The 20,294-nt window shown below is 35.9% G+C and overlaps 1 protein-coding gene across 10 annotated transcripts in view; it reads left to right on the forward strand.

The window, feature by feature from the left end:
* Window positions 1-20,294, forward strand: part of SLC4A10 (solute carrier family 4 member 10) — a 400,582-nt gene that overhangs the window by 358,941 nt on the left and 21,347 nt on the right. For all 10 annotated transcript variants that reach the window (XM_007494264.3, XM_056793951.1, XM_056793952.1 and 7 more), the window contains 7 exons: window positions 610-771; window positions 3,087-3,200; window positions 3,939-4,100; window positions 15,618-15,869; window positions 16,104-16,172; window positions 18,657-18,830; window positions 19,613-19,735. In XM_007494264.3, coding sequence (XP_007494326.1) covers window positions 610-771; window positions 3,087-3,200; window positions 3,939-4,100; window positions 15,618-15,869; window positions 16,104-16,172; window positions 18,657-18,830; window positions 19,613-19,735 — 1,056 coding nt within the window. The remainder of the gene's footprint in view (window positions 1-609; window positions 772-3,086; window positions 3,201-3,938; window positions 4,101-15,617; window positions 15,870-16,103; window positions 16,173-18,656; window positions 18,831-19,612; window positions 19,736-20,294) is intronic.

Consider the following 20,294-nt stretch of genomic DNA (forward strand, 5'->3'; position numbering starts at 1 on the left):
ATCTCTCCCACTTCTGAATTGCTTTTGGTTTTTTCACATTTTAGTACTACTTCATCTTCTAATTCTATTATGTATGCTCCTTTTGCCTCTCCCACTAATTTACAGGATCTCCCTAGCATAGTACTGAGATCGTGTCAAGTATCAATAAATATCTTCTGACTGAGAAATCTTATATTCTCTTTCATATTTATAATAAATTACATGTTAGTTCTTAAAAGGAAAGGATTTAAGAATTTTCATGGGGGGAGGAGGCAACTGGGTGGCTCAGTGGATTGAGAGTCAGGATTCAAATGTAGCCTTGGACACTTCCTAGCTGTGTGACCTTGAGGAAGTCATTTAACCCCCATTGCTTAGCCTTTACTGATCTTCTGCCTTAGAATCAATGAAGACAGAAGATAAGGATTTTTTAAAAAAAAGAATATTCTTGTTCAGATTTCATAAGGTAGATCTCTGATAGTTCAGACTCCATAACTCATAAAATCTCATGGAACTTAAGCTAGGTAAACTACTTTGAGATCTTTAAACCAAAGCTAGCTACATCAGCACTATATATGTTCTAATCTCCATTGCTTCCTTAATTTCAACATTTGTTTCCATTCCCTTCAACAGGAATGCAATTCTTTGCATGGAGAGTATGTTGGAAGAGCTTGTGGGCATGAGCACCCATATGTTCCAGACGTCCTCTTTTGGTCAGTGATTCTGTTCTTCTCCACGGTTACTCTGTCATCTACATTGAAGCAATTCAAGACTAGCCGATATTTTCCAACAAAGGTACCTTGGTCATCCTCTTCATTAACAGCAAGCAATATAATATGAAAAATGTTATTTTGAAATGGTGTTTATATTTGAAATGATATTCATCCATCAATTCTTTTAACCATCTCCAAATGGCAATGATAGGTAATTCTAACCTTCTTCCTCTAGAACTTGGTTATTGTATCCTGAGTGGCTACCTATACACCTTGCCTTCATCCCTCATCTTCCATTGTGCCCTTCGGGGCTGACAGAGACCTTGCAGACTCTGTGAGCCTCTATGGGACATAAGATGCCAAGCTTATTGGAATATTGTTCTGATTTGTAGGAGATGGGTAAAGAAAGAAGTGTCAGTCCCTTCCTCCCACCCCAATTACATCTGCATGTTTAGAATCGAAAATAAACAGAAACAGCTTAGTTCAATATTTAATGCAGCAAAGTAACACCTATAACGTCTGATCCAGCCAAAAACAAGCTCTTTAGGGGGTGAGCTGAAGATGATAATCAAATTTCCAGACAGGGAAAATGCTTCAAGTGCTGTTCCTGCCAGAGAGGCCTTCTGTTTGGTCCCCACCTCCTTCCCTTAGGATGGTGGAAGATTTATTTTTCCTTTAGACTGAATTTTATCGTTTAATAACAGAGTAACCCTTCTTTTTAGCCAAAATGAAAGCTATTGCATGTGTTTTGTTGAAATTCAAAGACATCCTTAATAAGCCATGTTTTGCTATAATTTAAACATATCCTCTGAAAGAGACACAAAGCATGGACCTTAGTTACATCTTTAATTATATTTCTTCATATTTTCATTGTTGATTTCATATTCATGTGCCAGTTGAGCTAACTTAAACATCCTTAGTAGTGACATCTAAATAGGACTTGGTGGTAGTACATAATTATATGCTAAGCTTCTGAGCTCAGGAAGAACTGAATCCAAATCTTGCCTTAGACACTATCTGTTTGACCCTGGGCATGTCTCTTAACCTCTGTTTACCTCAGTTTCCTGCTCTGTAAAATGGTGGGGATTGGGGTAATAATAATACCTAACTCCCAGATTTGTTGTGAAAATCAAATTAGATATTTGTACATCCCCCTTTAACATATATAGTGAAATAACATATATAGTGAAAGCACTATATAAATTTAAGCTGTAGTTATTTTACATTTTCTATAATTTTTTTAAATTATATAGTCTAAATGAAAGAATTGAAAATCATTATAAATAAATTTAAGTCCTAGCTCTGCCATTCACTAGATGTACAACCTTGGGTAAATTACTTTATACGTCTCAGCTTCCCCATCTATGAAATTAAAGCGAGTAACTAAATCATAGAATTATAAATTTAGAACTGGAAGGAATGCTAGACATTGTCTAAGTCCGTTTCTTTTATAGATGAGGAAACTGAGGCCCACAGCTATTAAGTGACCCGCCCTAGTTCACATAGGTACTAAATTGTAAAACTAAGATCAGAATCTATTGCCTGTAACTCCCAATTCAGTGCTTTGTGTACCACACTCACTTTTACAAAGAGTGTTAAAGTCCCATCCCTTCCTTCTATAAAATTCTATAATTCTACGTCTGTTTTCTTAGTCCCCTCAGTGCATGTCTCCTCTCAAAATATGAAAAGTATTTTCAACAATGACCCATAAACTTCAGGCAAAATTCAGACTCCCTAACCTTATTCTATCTTCTAAAAGCTCATGAATTTAGAGATTTGGCAGGTTTGGATTATTGAAAAAATACTAAATTAGGACACAACCACCATTATTGCTATATGCCAACAAATGTTAAAACATTTTTATCTGTGACATAAGGAACTTTGAAACTAACTCTGTGTGTGTGTGTGTATGTGTGTGTGTGTGCGCGCATATCTTGATGTGTCCTGTAGAAGATCTCTTTGGGCCTCAGGCCTTTCATATATAAAATGAGGGAGTTGACTTTGTTGTATTATTTTTAGGGCTGAGTTGTTTCATTCCTGTCCATTTTCAGGATTCCCTTTGGGGTTTTCTTGGCAAAGATACTAAAGTGGTTTGCCATTTCCTTCACCAGCTCATTTTATGGATGAGGAAACTGAGGCAAACAGGGATGCCTCAAAGTTCCCTTTTGGCTCTAGCCCAAAAATTTTAATTCCAATCTACATATAGGTATAACTATAGTAATGTTTTGATTTATAATCAGTTTATTTGTTTTACTTTAGATAAAAAGGTAAGGATAATAATCAAACCCATACTGATGGAATTTTGTGGCTTTGTGCTGCCACAAACTTCATTTTTTTTTTTACTCACAATATACTTCACTGTTCCAAGTGACTTTTTCTGTTTTTCATTACATCTAGGTCCGATCCATAGTGAGTGACTTTGCTGTCTTTCTGACTATTTTGTCTATGGTTTTAATTGACTATGCCATTGGAATCCCATCTCCAAAACTGAAAGTTCCAAGTGTTTTCAAGGTGAAACCCTCCCTTTCATTCTCAACTTATCCCTTTTCTTCTCCCTTCCCTTGCTCTTTCCATCTTCTTCTTTACTCTCTCCTCCTTCCTCACCTCTCATCTCCTGTCTTCCACTTTCCTCTCCTTTCTGTCCCAGTGATATGTAAACACGTGTAGATTTTAAAACAACCTATCAGTAATTTTATATGCAGAAATACCAATTTAAAATGTCCAAAGGAAGTTTTTTTGTTTATTTCCATTAGTCTTCATTTTTTAAATGGAATACCCACGTTTTAGTAATGCCTGGTAAAAAGACAATTATTATTTATCTATCGAGTATTATTTGTCTGGCTTTAATCTTTGTTGTGGTGGTACTGACACCTCAGCCATATATTTACAAGAATATATAAAACGTATAGAATGGCAATTTACCAGGCATTACCAAAACTTAGTTATTCCATTTAAAAAATGAAGACTCATGTAAATAAACAAAAAAACTTCCAATGGACATTTTAAATCAGTATTTCTGCATATAACATTACTGATAGGTTAAAAACATATGTCATGTTAATGAGATATAATGTTTTAATTCAGTTTTATGTTAGAGTAACTTTTTTATCCTTTATCCTGAAGACAATATTTATATCTAATTACTAAATGATTATCTCATTAGTTTTCCTGGTAGTATCTGCAAGACTTCAGTGGAATAGGTGATATTATTATATATTAATGATACATAATTTTTTAAAATTCCTACAGCCCACAAGGGATGACCGTGGCTGGTTTGTTACCCCATTGGGACCAAATCCATGGTGGACAGTGATAGCTGCTATAATTCCAGCTCTGCTTTGTACTATTCTTATCTTTATGGACCAACAGATCACTGCTGTCATTATCAACAGAAAAGAACATAAACTAAAGGTGTGTTTTTAACAAATTTTTCAACTTAAAGCATGTAAATTTTATGGAACTGGAACTGATTGGAATGCCTTAGACTTTGCATATTCTGCCTTACTTATTATTTTGAAAACTGCAATTTCCCACCAATTAATCTTAAACCTTAAGACTTTGGTTCTCCTTTTAATATGACCTTACACTTACCTGTGTGAATTATTTTTAAGTATTCACATTCTTTCCCTTTCATTCTCTTGAAAGCTTTCTAACTAAATATTCCTTTGGAAAGAGTAAAAAAAGGATAGCCTCAAATAAAAGAAAGTAGTGTCTGGCATTCTTACTGAATTCAATAAACAAAGCAAAGTATTTTATTTATTCTTTAATAAATACAATGAAGGCATATCTTTACTTATATGCTAACTAGATATGATTTCATTTTGCCGCTATGAAAACTGAAAAATTTTTAGCTACTACGTAATTACTATAAGGTGCTTAGATGGTTAGACTGAACATTCTCCTTTTCAGTAACCCATGCTAAATGCAATCAATACAGTTATTGAGTGACTTAAAAAATCTAAAGCAATCTATAAATATAGAACATGCACTATCTTGTTTTTGTTCTGATATCCTGGGGAATTGCCAACTATTTTCACATACCTACCTTTGAAAACATGGGGGGGGGGGGTTAGATTACCAGAGCAATTGAAATCATGTAGTGTTTTATGGGATTGTATGTCTTGATGAGATAAGAAAATTTCTTTTATAAACTATTGGATATAAAGTAGATGTGATGTTAACTTAAAAACGCAAAACTCTAGCTATTTATAATAAATAAATGTGTCAAAGAATAACTATATGGAGAGCAGAAAGTGATGCTCTGTTATAGTTGGAGAGAACAACTTAATATATGAGCCTTTTTTTTAAGATTATGCTATATTTGTTGTCACGTGATCTTGATAATTGCTAAACTTTGCTGAATTATATGTTGTAATAATTTATACATTCTTAGAAAACAACACTTGAGATTAGTGAAAGCCTTTAGTAAAAATTTACCCATCTTAAATCTCTGGATTTAGATTCCTCAATTTCCCAATTATCAATTAGTCAATGGGTTTTTTCCCATTCTCCCCATGCCATCCCATCCATTTCTCTTAGGTTATTTTATATTTGTTTAACTTCGTCTCTCCTCATGCATAAAAGACTATATTAAATTTCAGTATAGCCACTAATCCAAGTCAGAATAGCCATTAAAGCAGATCCTGTATGTCATTGGTAAACATTGTTATATTCTTTTAATACTTTCCAAGAAGTGATGAAAAACTCCTCAAACAACTGCTTTGAAAGGAAGCAAAAAGTTTTAGCCAAAATGAAAGTCATAAACACTGGGAACATTTCAAAGAAGATTGATTTTTAAGCCTTCATAGATAGACAGAAATTTCCTGATTCTAATAAAAATTTTCCTGAGTACCGATAGCAGTGTATTTCAATCAGTATCTTGTCTAAGCATTCATGAAGGCAGCCTAAAAATGATATAGAGTGATAAAGAGATTCAGGGAACATGCTAATATTTTTAAATCATTTCATAGTCACTTCCTTCTTTTTCTTTTGTCTCACATATCCCTGCTCCAGTTTTCAGGGAAATTTTACATTTACTCTTTATTGTCCTTTCTATGATCACATATCTAAATAGTCTTCTCTTTTTCTAACCTAGTGGAGAAGAATACTTTCAGTCTGAGCCTCTTTGAAAAATAATCTGAAGATATCTACTTGGTTTTTTTTTTATTATAATTTCTTATTTTCATTTTTATATGAACTCATTTTCTTTTCCTTCCATTTCTTTGGAAACTGAGTTTGGCATTGCACCATTTAGAGTTTTAAAGTCTTTCAAAGTTATTTTCTTCATAATATAAATTATATTATATAAATTGTTTTCTTTGTTCTGTCCACTTCATTCTGATTCAGTTCACAGAGATCTTCCCAGTTTCCTTAGAAAATGCCCATTTCTCCATTTCTGATGGTGCAATAATATACTATTACATTCATATACCAGAACTTACCTAACCATTCCCCAATAGGCTGGCACCCCCTCAGTTTCCAGTTCCTTGCACTACAAAAAGAACTGCTATAAATATTTTTGTACATATGAGACCTTATCCTTTTTCTTTGATCTCTTTGGGATATATGCCTAACAATGATATTCAGGGGTCAGAGGGTAATCACATTCTATCTACATTATTCGAAGGGGGTTTTCTCCCTGGGGGGGTGTTTTAATCACCTTTTGGGGAAAGAAGTTTTTGTGAAAGTCTAATTAGGTTCATCTCAATGTGCATCTGCAGACAGTTCAGTCTTCTTTGACATCACTTTTAATAAGGAGCAATACAATCACAGATCATTTGAGTAAATGAATGCATTTGCAACATTCTCTTGGCTCCCTATCCTCTTGAGGATTATAGCATTTGATGTGTTCTTTTTTGCCCTCTTTGTCAGCCTGGTTCTTCATGTCAATCTATAGTCTTTAATGTGGTTAACTTGACAGATGCAGGAAATTGCTGCCAAGCTTCGGAATGAATTTTTTCAGCAGTGGCATCTGGGTATCAGATGGTCCTCTTGGCTGGCCTCTTGTCTTGCTGCATGTTGGTTTTAGTGGGGTCTGGTGTAGCATTACCTGTTGCTATGCTCCCCTTTCCTCCCATATGTCCATTTCCTAGGATTCATAGATGAATGTGAGAAACGAAGCTCCTCCAGCCCTCTCTCCATCTGAGAATAAATTCCACAGAAACATGTCAGAAGGTAGAGATCTCTCTGTTATGCACCAAAAGGGGGATACTTCCTCTTGGCTGGCATTTATTCCAGCTACTAATTTGGTGAGGAAGTCCAAGGATGTAAAGACACATTTTAAATGAAACTCAAGTAGGAGGACTTTGAGGTGATATGAATTTCTGGAGAGGCTTTAATTTTTTTAAATTTGTATTTAATCAAGATGTAGTCCTTGGTACATGAAACAATTTAGCGAAATGATTTTTTTATAGTTTCTGTTCTTTCTCTTCAAAGAGCCACGGATTTAATTCTAGAAAATCATTCTTTTTGAAGGAATTATCTATCCTGCCTGTTTTCTCTAAATCAGTACTCCACTTAAAGAGATTTGAAAATTGAAGTTGTGCAAATTTAGACCCCCTAGGAAGCCATACCTCAAACTGAAACCATAGGGAATATCAGGGTGAAGACAGCGCCAAGGCTACTCTCCCTAACCCCTTTGCCACATTCTTTTTTGGGGCTTCCACTCAACTCCACTGCCATCAGCACCATCCTCTATGTACCTACCACAAGCTTCATTCAGAAAAGATGTTCTAATGGGAACAATAACCTCAGGTCTTTCACTGTTTTGTGATCTCGAAACCTGGTGACTATGGCCAAACCTAGAATTCACAGAACCTCAGAATTAAAAGGGATTCTCAAACTATGCATATATGTCACAAGGGTTTTGTCTTTCTTGAGTTTTTTTTTTTTTCAAAAGGAGAAGGATGGGAGGAAGAAAAAAATGCTTGACTGAAAAAATACAATTCTTTGAAAAGAAAGGTATCTCAGAGATCATCTAGTCCAATATCTATCTAAACATGAATTCTTCTATATTATAAGTACAGAATAATACTGTCCAAAAATATTGGATTTGAACCCAGAATGTGTGGATTCTAATCCCAATCCCAATTCTGCCACTTACTTCCTAAGTGATTTTGGACATCTCTCTGACCTTTAGTATCTTCATCTGAAAATGAAAGAGTTGGGCTGGATAGCCTCTAAAGTACCTTCCAGTCCTAAATCTATGATTCTATCATCTCCAACAAATGAGCAAATGGAACCTAATTTCTCATTGTTAGGAAGTCAGACCTAAATCTTTCCTTCTATATTAAACACTATTTCTTTTTTTAAAAAACCTTATATTCTTCCTTAGAATCGATACTCAAATTCAATTCCAAGGCTGATGAGTCAAGAGCTAGGCAATTGGAGTCAAGTGATTTGCTCAGGGTAACATAGATATGAAGAGTCTGAAGTCACATTTTAATCCAGAACCTCCCCTCCCCAGGCCTTAAGTTCTATCCACTGAGCCACCAACTATCCCAACATACATCATTTCCCCCTAGTTTTGCCCTCTATGTTTAAATAAAATATGTCTAATTGAGGTACTACATATCATTTCTCCATCTTTAAAACTATTTCCTTGAACTTTCAATTGTTAGAAATGACCTTCCATTAAAATTTATAAAGGGACCAGATACTAATTTTTTAATGTGTTGTGTTGGAAGATTTCCAGGAATTTACTAATTTAGAGTTTTTTGAGATATTTATTCTTGGTATATATCATTAACCCTTGACAGCCACTCCTTTTTTAAAGATTTTTTTGACATGATCTCTTAATGAGTAACCTTATTTTAACAACCAGAAGAACACTACTAACATTGCATTTAGCTCGCTCTCTCTCTCTCTCTCTCTCTCTCTCTCTCTCTCTCTCTCTCTCTCTCTCTCTCTCTCCATATATATATGTGTGTGTGTGTATGTATATCGTCACATTTATCCAGGCACAACCACCTGCATTGCTTTTGTCCCACATCATCCACATTCCTTTTTGTTGTCTGCTTGAAGCTGCTCAGGAGAAAAGTTCTCCACATAAAAAATGTCATCCTTACCACTTTATCTTCAAAATATTGTCCTATGTTGACTATTCAATATAGTGTCTTTCTGAGAAAGGTTCTGAAAAAATGGTGAGAAAAAGGAAGGATAACTGATTCAAATGAAAGTCTTAAATTGACATTCACTCAAATTCACAAAAATTCAATTCAATAGACATTTATCAAGCCCCTACTATGTAAGGAAACAGCACAAGTAATAACAGGAAGAGAATTAGATTTGCTGTCACATCTAGCTTAGCTAATTATTACTTATGTAACTTTGAACAGGTCTTCCACTTATGACCTCATTTATCTCATCTGCAAAATGAGGGGATTAGACAGGTTCATTTCCGGCTGTAAGTCTTTTGTGTAATGCACAGATATTCAGAATGTGTCATAATCTGAACTCTGTGAACTAACTTAACAAATAGTGATGTTTGTTAAAACTGCAATGCAAGCATTATTGATCAACTGGTCCACAGCCCACTTTTTAAAGCAACGATTCCTACTTTTTATAGAGGAACCAGGTTATTCATTGTCTTTCTTCTTTCTCTCCTTTCTTTCCCTTTACACATTTTACAAGTCCTGAAGGCTTACTTTCTCATTGTTTCATTTATTTGTCCCTGCCTTTCTCCTGACTTCTACCACCTCATCAGATTTTCATTACCTCTTCCCTAAATTATTGTGAGTCCTATAAGTGCTCTCTACAGCTGTAGTATCCCATCCCTCAAAATCTATCCTATTTATCACTGCCAGAGTATCTTTTAAAACTACAACTCTGAGTCTGTCATTCCTGGACTTGAAAATATTCAGTGATTTGTATTTGCCTACAAAATAAAGTCCAAGCTGTTTAGCTTAGCATTAGGTCCCTCCCTGATTGAGCTCCAAACTTCCTTTTTTTGTCTTATTTTCCACAGTTCCTCTTCATATGTTCTATCCAAACTGGACTACAATGTTGGCTGTTGTCTGAACATGAATTTCATTTTGCCACCTCCAGGAGTGTCTTTGTTCATGCTGTTTGTTCACTTTGCCTGGAACAATCATAGCTTTTACAGGGAATGAGATTTGTCTGACTGTAGCAGAGGGTGCATATATAGAAGATAGTATTGGATAAATAAGGGGAAGCCAAAATTTTAAGGGCCTTGAAACCCAACAAAAGAGTTTCAGTTTGCTATGTCAGGTAGTAAGGAACAATGGTAGGTTACTGAGCAAGTGAGTAATAGCACAGTATTTTAGGAAATTTTTTCAGGAAACTGTAAAGTAGGGAAAAATTAGGGGGCAGAGAGACCAACTATTTCAATAATCCAAGCAAAAGAAAATCAAAACTGTAATGCTCTATATACCACCTCTCTCCCCAGTTGAACATCATCTCCTTGAGGGCAAGGATTGTTTTCTTTTTGGTTTTGTCTTCCCGCTAGTATAAAGTAGATGCTTAATGATTGTTAAATTGAAGTGATTTGACTACTATTCATTTGTTGAAACATTATTTAAAAAAAGAATACAAATGATGACAGAGGAAGGGAAAATCTAGGAGATATTTTAAAGGGTGGAAAAATCATATTTTGTAGCAGATTGGGCAAAGAAGACCAAAGAGAGGGAAGAATTGAAGATTACTCCAAAATTTCCCAGCCTATGAGCCTAGAAATTTTAATGGTACAAGCGATTGAGATGAGAAGCTACGCAGTGGAGTAGAGTTGGTTTGAGACTTAGAAAGTGAGCTCAATTTTTAACATAAGTTAAGATGACAGTGGGACATCCAAGCAGAGATCTTCCATACTCAAACAACATATGGAACTGGAGAATTGGTGAGAAGTCAAGACTGAAGATATAGCTTTGGGAATCATCTGCAAAGAAATGAGAGTTAAAGCCATGAGGGTAAATGAGCTTGCTGAGGAAGTGCAGAGAGAAGAACAGAGGGCCAACTCCAGAAAAAGTGGGTGGTTAACAGTATCAAAAGTAACAGAAAGATTGAGAAGAATGAAGCCTGGGAAATGGCCATTAGATTTGACAAGAAAAAGGTCATCAGTAACCTTTAAGAGAGCAGTTTTCATAGAGTGGGGTGGGTGGAAGCCAGATTGCAATGGCTTCAGATGGTAAGGAGTGGAGGCAGTGTGTGTAGACCACATGTTTGAGGAGTTGGCAGCAAAAGGAAGAAGGGAGTGGATGAGAGCTAGAAGGGCTGCAGGCTCAAGAAAATATGTTTTGTTTTGTTTTGTTTTGTTTGAAGATTGGGGTGGCCTGAAAGAAAGAACCAATGGAAAAGAAGATACTACAGATGCTAATCTCTATCTTACAGATAATTGTGAGAGTAGAGTCTCAAGTGGGGAAAAAATAGGGTCATTTCTGAAGTAAAGGAAGAGGGACAAAGTACGGGTGGGGTGTCTGGTCACAAAGAGGGCCATTTGTCTCATCGTTCTAGCAAGCTGGTACCAAGGGTAGAATCAGTCTCAGTCAGAAGGCCTGGTTATTAAGGAACCACTGGTCTGGATGCCTAGGCCAAGTTCCCTGCTGCCTTCACTAACACCTGCCCAGAGTTTGGTGTCTCAAGCTGTGAAAGGTGAGTCTACCAGTCCCAAATATCCATGGTGCACTGGAGTGGGAAGACCCTGGAAGTTGGGAAACTTGATCATATTATTCTTTTCTTATCTTATGGTTGGTAAACTGTCGTCTGCTGTACCCCTTAATCTTGTGATTCTAAAAGTTATTTGCTGCATCAGCAATCCTCTTTCCTTGCCAATTCTTCCCAAACCCTTAGTTCTCTCTCTCTCTCTCTCTCTCTCTCTCTCTCTCTCTCTCTCTCTCTCTCTCTCTCTCTCTCTCTCTCTGTGTGTGTGTGTGTGTCTGTCTGTCTGTCTGTCTGTCTCTGTCTCCTCTCTCTCTCTCTTTCTTATATTTTCTCTCTGTGTGTCCTACTTCCCTTGGCACTCCTATCTTAATTTTTTTAACAATACCCCTTCATTGGCTATCTCTCCTTTTTATACTCTTTATAACTTATGGTAAACACAGAAATCTGGCTGTCTTCAGAAGACACTACATTCTTAGGTACCTTCTCTAAGTTGGTTGCTCTTTCTTAAATGCTCTCACTCTATATTTGGCCCGAAGAAAGAATCTTTGCTACTTCCTGATATTTCCTCTGCTACTAGCCACTCTCTAAATTCTCCTCATTTGAGGTACACTCTGTCCTTTGACATTTGCCTGTCCCAGACCTAGCTATAGTCATCTACTAGCCCTCAGGACATTCCCTGTCCTTTCTCAGAGTCCAATACTTGGCTCACAGTTTTCTCCTATATCCCTCTCTGTGCCTTATATTTGATAACTTAGATACATGTCCAAATTTTCCTTCCATTGCCTTCTAGTTCATCAGTGTTCTTAACTCTCAGACCCTTCTCAGCTTCCTCAGGCCCGCACAAGGATGGTCAATACTTAGATCACACCATCACCTATAACTCTACCACCTCCTTTATCTCAATTCTGAAATTCCCTTCTTTTCATAATTTCATTTCTTTCTATTCCCATCTCTACTTCACTTCTAAATTTATTTCCCTTCCCACAACTCTATCCCATCCTTTCCTCTTCTAATAGGCATCAATCCTATTCTAGCTCTGAATCCCTCTCTTCATACACTTTCCCCTATAGTTGATTGATTTAACTGCCCTCCTCTTTTGAAACCCTTGTCCTTTTATCCTGCCAACATTTATGCCCCGCTAATCCTGACTTCCGGGTGAACCTCACCATCTGACTTCTCTGTTCCTATTCCTATTCTGCTATATACTACCAAATGATATCATCCAACTGACTAACTGGATTCACTATAAACGAATGTTATTTAAACTCAACTGGGCCTTCTATGCATTCTATCACACTATTCCTAGCCTTGGTTTTTTTTTCATCCTCTCTGTGTCTCCCTTACACCCTATCTTTTAGTCAATCTACTTGCCTCCAGCTTTATTGAAAAAATTGAGATCAGCAATCTTGATTCCTCCCTCAACTTCCCTGCTCTGTATCTCCAAACCACCACACATCTTTAATCATTCTCTCCTCTTTTCCAGCCTCTGAAAAAGGAAAAGCCTCTTGTTAAAATTAACCTTTCTACTCTTCCATTGATGTCATCCTTTCCCCTTTTCTCTGTGCTTTCCATATGGATCATTCCCTTTGCTCTCATTAAGAGCCTCACTCTTTCTCCATATTCCTTCCTTGCTGTGCTGTTCTCTTTTGGTTCCCTTCTTATCTTTTATCACTTCCAATGAACTCATTAATAGAGACCCCATAATTTGAGAAGGGAAGACGATGGGCAAAACCTTGGAATACCCATACTTAAAGGTATGGTTTTTTTCCCATCTTTTGTCATCTGCTCATTCTCTAAACATGGATATCCCCTAAAAATTTTTGTCTCAATCCCCTCTGCTTCACAAAATCTCTGATGGTGATCTCACAAGATCCCATGTGTTTAATTATCATTTTTATGCAGATAGTTCCTAAACCTGTCCTGTATCTCTCTTCTAAGCTCCATCCCCACCTTGCCAACTTGCTTGTTGAATATATTTTTCTCTGTGCTCAATAAGCACCTGAAATCAATCTTATCCAAAGCAGAATTCACCTTCTTTTCCCTCAAATAGTCACTTCTTCCAAATTTTCCTATTACTATTGTTGGCATTATCATTCTCTCATGTCACCCAGATTTCTAACCTTGAATTTCACTCTCCTTCACCTTCACCTTCACAATCTCCTGTCACATAGCATATCTCACATTATTTGCCCTCTCCACATTCAGCATTATTCAAGAACTTATTACCCCTTGCCTAGATAATTTTGATAGCCTTCTCATTCTTTTCTCTGCCTTCAGTCTCTCCTTCTTTAATTTTTTTAATTTTTTTTATATTTTTATACTATATATTTTTATAATTAATTTATTTAATTCATACTGTGACAGAGGCTGGCACTAAAGAAAAAGTGCCAGGCTGATCAAAGTGTGTGTGGAACTGATCACCTCAATGTGTGAGAGGCCCCAGGAAATTGAAATCTTGAGGAGCAAATGATTCTGACTAGAAGAGCAGTTGCTCTCTCAGACGGAAGAAGCTGAGGGGAGAAGGTGAATTAAGGATTAAGACTTTCTCCTGAGGGTTACCTAATTTTTCCTGTTTGTGACTGGAAATCCTTCCCCCCCACATTTCCCAATTAAAGAGTCTCACTGAAGAGAAACTTGAGAAAAGGCATTTTAAATCTCTGTCAGACTTTACCTCAGCTCCTGTTGCCCTGGGTCTGAACTGTGACCAAGGGGCCAAACCCAGGGTCAGCCAACCTGACTATCTCTCAGGGAGCTCAGGCTGCCAAGGCCTGAGTTCCCCCCAAACTCGAGAAGGGGAAAAAGGGTTTTAGATAGAAACAGGGACCCCCTTTTCCCACTTTCCTTTTCCATTCTTTTCCCTGACATTTATTCCTTTGTATTACCCTGATTGAGTTGACATCAAAGTTGTTATCTTTTCCCCAAGCTGTGAATCAAGTGTGAGTGAACAGATCCAGTGGAGTGTGGACAAGAGGACAAGAGCAAATCTGGGAGAGCATCCATAGCTAAGGAGGGAAGGCAGAAGGGGGAAAATCTTTAAACCCCCCCTCCTCTCTCTGAGCCAACCCTAAACATCAGCTGTCCTCTCCTAGATCCTGTTCCCTTTACCATCTCCAAACATTTTCTCCATTACATCTGCTGTCTCCCCTGAACCCTGCTTTGAGAAAAGAGGTCTCCACTTTTTCTCTTTTTTCCCTCTCTCTCTCTAAACTGAAAGACTCAACCTCTTCTCCTTTACAATACCCCAGACTTGTCAAAATAATTTCCTAAAGAAGAATCTGGCCATGCTCTTCCCCTGTTCAAAAACCCGAGATAACTCTCAATTACCTTTTATTCTGACTCCAAATCATCTTTTGAGCCTTTATAGAATTTATACCTTTCATACACTCTGCACTCCATCCATATTAGATTATTACTAATTCCTTGAACTTGATTCCCCATCTCTTGCCTTCATGCATTTTCAGAAGATTTTCCTTCATCCCTGTCCCTAAAAAATGTTGTCTTCCTTCAAGATTTATTTTAAATGCCACCTCTTCCAAAACGTTTTGCTTGAATTCTTTCTATGATAGCTAGCATGCACATGGCACTTTAAGTTTACACAGTGCTTAACAAATATTATCTCATTTTATCCTCAAAAAATCCTGGAAGGTAGGCACTATTTTTATCCCCATTTTGACAAGTTCAGGAAACTGATACAAACAGAGGCTAAATAACATGTCCAAAATCAAACTAGGAAGTGTCTGATTCCGAATCTGAACTCACTTCTTTAAGTCTCCAGATCCAGCACTTTATCCACTATTCCACCTAACTGCCTTTGAATTATACTTGTGTGTGTGTGTGTGTGTGTGTGTGTGTACACACATGTATCACTCCCCCAATAAAATATAAGCCCCTTTGACTACAGATATTGTTTTAGTTTTGTTTGTTAGTTTCCCTAACTCTATGTACAATGTCCTGAACAGAGTAGAGATTTAATAATGTTTGTTCAATAGATGTGAATTTAATTTCTTCCTGAGTTTATATATATATGTTGGAAATATATTGGAAATTGTCATGACATTAATATAAAAAAGTATCCATATTTGAAATTAAACCTAGCTGCTGCACATAAGCCTATGAAGCTAATCTTCTAGGTGCTTATTCATGTAATGTCTATCATTTTTACATCTTTGACTTTTATGTCATTTTAGTACATGTCACACAAAGTAAAGAAGTAGCAAGTAATATCTCTTGTGTTTGTTCTTGCTGCTGTCTGCACATGGTGATACTAACTCCTGGTCTTTCGGTATTAGAAGTATCTTTGTTTCCTCCCAACAGAAAGGATGTGGGTACCATCTGGATTTATTGATGGTGGCAGTCATGCTTGGCGTGTGCTCCATTATGGGACTCCCATGGTTTGTAGCTGCCACCGTTCTCTCAATTACTCATGTCAACAGCCTGAAACTAGAATCTGAATGTTCAGCCCCAGGAGAACAACCTAAATTTCTTGGCATCCGAGAACAAAGAGTTACAGGGCTTATGATTTTTGTCCTTATGGGTTCATCTGTCTTTATGACCAGCATTCTTAAGGTAAGTCATGCCTAACTTTATGCGTGAAATCAGGAGGCAAGGTATTTGTGTATTTTAAATAATGGAAATCTCTATTTTGTAAAAGTGGTTTAGCAAATTCATCAAAGTTGCAGAATATGTTCTCTTCAATATATTCTTTGTATAATATTCATAATTAATTTTATCTATAGTAAGCATGAAATAATATCTTAATAAATAGCTATTCTCTTTTCTCTGATTTTCCTCCATTTACAGTTTATTCCAATGCCAGTGCTTTATGGGGTATTTCTCTACATGGGTGCCTCATCTCTAAAGGGAATACAGGTAAGTATGTCACAATAAAAACTTATAGAGAGCTCTGCAGTGCTATTTATGGCCAATCCTACTGATGATGGGATAGCCAGCTTAGGAAGTAACTCTAGATTATATCTCAATTTATTCTCCCAAATCAGATAAGATTTTCTATCACTGTAAAAGGTTCAAAGTATCCTTCTAGCCAGTCACTAAACTCCCTGGATCTTAGCTTTCTTCATTTATAAAATGTGAAGTTGGACTAAAAAGCCTCTGAGATCCCTTTCCATGCCCTATATTATTTAATCCTAATATTCTCAGGAATTGTACTCCTACAGAATTATATTTGTCATTAATAAATTAATATGGTATGAAACAGATTCCTTGCACAAGAAAAATAAAGAGCACTTTCTGAGTAAGTAAAAATTTTATTTTTGCATTGTAGAAGTCTAGAGCAAACTATCAGTTCTTAATATTTTCCTTTGAATTTCAAGACCCTTAATGTATTCTCAGAATCAAAGAACTGATAGTTCTAGGGTGAGTTTTGTGCAAAGCTTAATTTACCACAGGTTGAATAAAGGAACAACATAAACTATGTTCTTCCTATGATAAACCCAGTCTGCATTAATTCATTTGTCTGTCTATTAAAAATAGGGACAAGAAAAGGCTAAGGTCGGGTGAGAATCCTTCTTGGCATTTGGCCAGCACAGAACTTCCTCTGTAGGGTAAAGGACCAGCTCCTGACACTCAAACAGAAGAGGGGTAAAAATTTGGCTCTGAGCTCAACATTGAGAAAACACTCGTGTAACTTAAGGGAAATCTTGAGTTGATTTTTAAGTATCCTTCAATAAAGGGATAAGTGGGGTAAGAATGGCCTGTACAAGGAAAATTTTCAGAGGAGTCATGTAATATAATTTTCCCACCCCAAAGTTCATTCATTCACAGAACTTTCCTCCCTGAAAAGTACACTTCCAGTCGATTTGGGGCTTCTGTAAGGCAATCAGAGAAACGTGCATGAAGAGGTTTTATTTTTTTGTTTTGCTGGGTTGTTGTTTTGTTTTGTTTTGTTTTGTTTTTTGCCTTTGGCAAAAGTTCCACTAGCACTAATTTCATCTCTAAGTGAAAAGTATTTATTATTAGGCCCCAGGCTCACATAAATACAGCAGCATAATTTTAAGAAACAAAGTAAAATAGTTTTGATAGGTTTCAACAGATTTTTTTCCCTAATTCCACTCACATGATTTTGTACCCATGAGGTTTAGAATTAAACAAAAATGTCAAGTTTTGGAATTCTTTGGGGTGTGAATCTTTCAAATGTGAATTAAGGAAAGCATTACCCAAAGGCCTAGGAGAGAAATCTGATGAGTTTTAAGGAGCAACAAATGAAAGACGATGCACAGTCCTTCGTGGAGAGCTTGGCGAAAATAGAAATTAAGACTCCAGATCTGGGACTTCAGATATTAGTGACTGTAGAACAATGGAAAGGCAATCAGAAGAAAAGACAAATGCAATATTTATAATTTTTTAAGTATTACTATTACTTGAATATTAGCTATTGAACATTTGTTAACTATTGTACCAATATTAAAAGGGAAAAGTTAAATTGTTCCCCTCTGTGTGGGAGTATTCTATAGAAGTTACCTGGCTGTTTGGCAATATTAAGAAACTTATTATCTAGGCTTCTCACTCTGAAAAATGGTAGAAAAAACACAGAGATCACAGTGTTCTCACATATACTGTTTCTGTATTCAGCTGCACAGTCACTTCTATATTCATTCCAACACTTTGAAAATCCAAAGTAAAGCAAATGTGCCATTTAAACAATAACAATTCAAACACCCACACACCAAGGTACAATTATGCAATTATACAGCTTCACAACTGGAGAAAGGTTCACTGGGAAAAATTAGTTCTAGAATCTGAGACATTCATATGCAAGGCAAGTGATTTCATTTTACTTTCCTCCTTCCTTCTTTTACAGTAAGGATCCGTTTTATAAATTTTGCTCTACAAACACATACATAAGGACAAATTACTTTTTTAAGTAGTCAAAATTAATGATTCAAAAAACTCTCCTTGTTTACCTCCATTGAACAGTAACCTCTAACAATATAATAGAATTTTGGTGGTTACTTATTACTTAAGATAATAGTAATAATGGTAATTCATCTTCACCTTAGGGACCTTCACAGTTAAGTAGCCATGGGTGGGAATAAGTTCATTGGATAAATGAATCTCCTAATATCTAATCTAATCTCCTAATAAAATTAAATACGATTATCAAATTTTAAAGCTTCCCATTGTTATTAAGATAAGAACATGGGGCTGAGTGGAGGGTTAGCTTAGTCACATTAAAAACCAGGAAACTTGAGGTACCTAATCCTCAAATGGAATGAAGAAAAAAAATGTAAATTGAATGTTGAGTGAAGCTAAAATGTTAAGACTGCAATATCAATTTATGATATGGTTCTTCTTTTGTATTATCAATCAAAGCAATTTATTTAATTTCTCTTACAGTTGTTTGATAGAATAAAGCTTTTCTGGATGCCAGCCAAACACCAGCCAGATTTCATATACTTACGGCATGTACCTCTTCGAAAAGTCCATCTCTTCACCATCATTCAAATGAGTTGCCTTGGTCTCCTATGGATAATCAAAGTTTCCAGAGCTGCCATTGTCTTTCCCATGATGGTATGAAAACACTATGTCTCCTCATTAGCTCCCTCTATACAAGGAACTTCATGTGGACACTTTATTGTATCCTTCATCATAGGATAAGAAGTGGAAAATACAATTAAACTGAAATAAATTCATTTGAATGAGATTGTAGATTAAAACTGGAGACTAAAATTAGGATTTGGATTGTACATATTAGTTTTGTCTCCTTAACAGTGAGGATAATTGACAAGGGATAAAATTTAGGAGGAAAAATAAATGTTTAAAAACTACCTGAACTTGACATTAATGTGCAAATATCATGATGAAAGGAGTATTTTGGAAGTGAGTGAATTTAAACCTCTCAGATGTTCCATAATTTAAAAGAGATACTCAACACAAAAAATGCCAATATAGAAAAATGCTATTATCATTATTCCCTGTCTCTACTGCTGATATCTTTTTTTAAAGTGTTAATAGATTTTAATAAGTTCAGCAGGATAAGCTTATCTTAGCCCTAGTTCATAATAGAAATTTGAATTTGAATTTTTCTTCTAACATTATGAATAATGTACCCAACCATTCCATATTGGGGCCCACAATATTTCAAAAAAATTATTACTTTGGGGCTAGGAATAATTTCAAGTCCCAGGCAACATGGTCCAGAAAATATATATGCCATACATGGCTATACTAGCATTTATTTTTATATCAACCAAAATAAAACATTTTAATGTAATTTGAAATGTTTCCATTAAATGCATATGCACATATGGTAGGTTTACTATGCTTTGAAATTATATCCCTCTTTGCTACAGGTATTAGCTTTGGTGTTTGTAAGAAAATTGATGGATTTACTTTTTACCAAACGAGAATTAAGCTGGTTGGATGATTTGATGCCTGAGAGCAAGAAAAAGAAATTGGAAGATGCTGAAAAAGAGGTAGGTCAGAGAAAAACAGAATTGGATTTTTTTCATCTTAAAATTCAATTCTCTTTTAGTAATGAAACTCATCATTTCCTACCCAACCACTGGACCTGAATAGCAAAAGTTCTCTAAAACAACTAAATTACCCTATTTCATCTTACATAATCACTGATCCTGACAGATGTGAATTGCCTGGATGGAGAGCTTAAAATTTGACACCAAAAAACTGGCATTTGGAAAGGGGAAAAAAAAGAAAATGTATGCTTGATGTTTTTAAACCAAGACACACTGAAAATATAAGGCTATTTTAAGAAATGATAATTTCTATTTATAAAGTGAGCCAAGTCACAAATTCCATTGAATTCATAAGATAATTTGAACATTTATATATACCATCTTCAGGTGCTATTATTGGTTTTTTAAACCTCTATCCTGAGTATAACAGACAACTGATAATGAACTGTAGTGACTCCCAATCCCTCTCTTATAAAGTCTGACTCTTGGTTTAATATGTAAGAAAGCAAGGAACATATTATTACTGGCATTTTGTTAGGAATAAGAAGCATGTGTTGGT

The sequence above is a fragment of the Monodelphis domestica genome, chromosome 4, assembly GCF_027887165.1.
Source record: "Monodelphis domestica isolate mMonDom1 chromosome 4, mMonDom1.pri, whole genome shotgun sequence".
NCBI lineage: Eukaryota > Metazoa > Chordata > Mammalia > Didelphimorphia > Didelphidae > Monodelphis > Monodelphis domestica.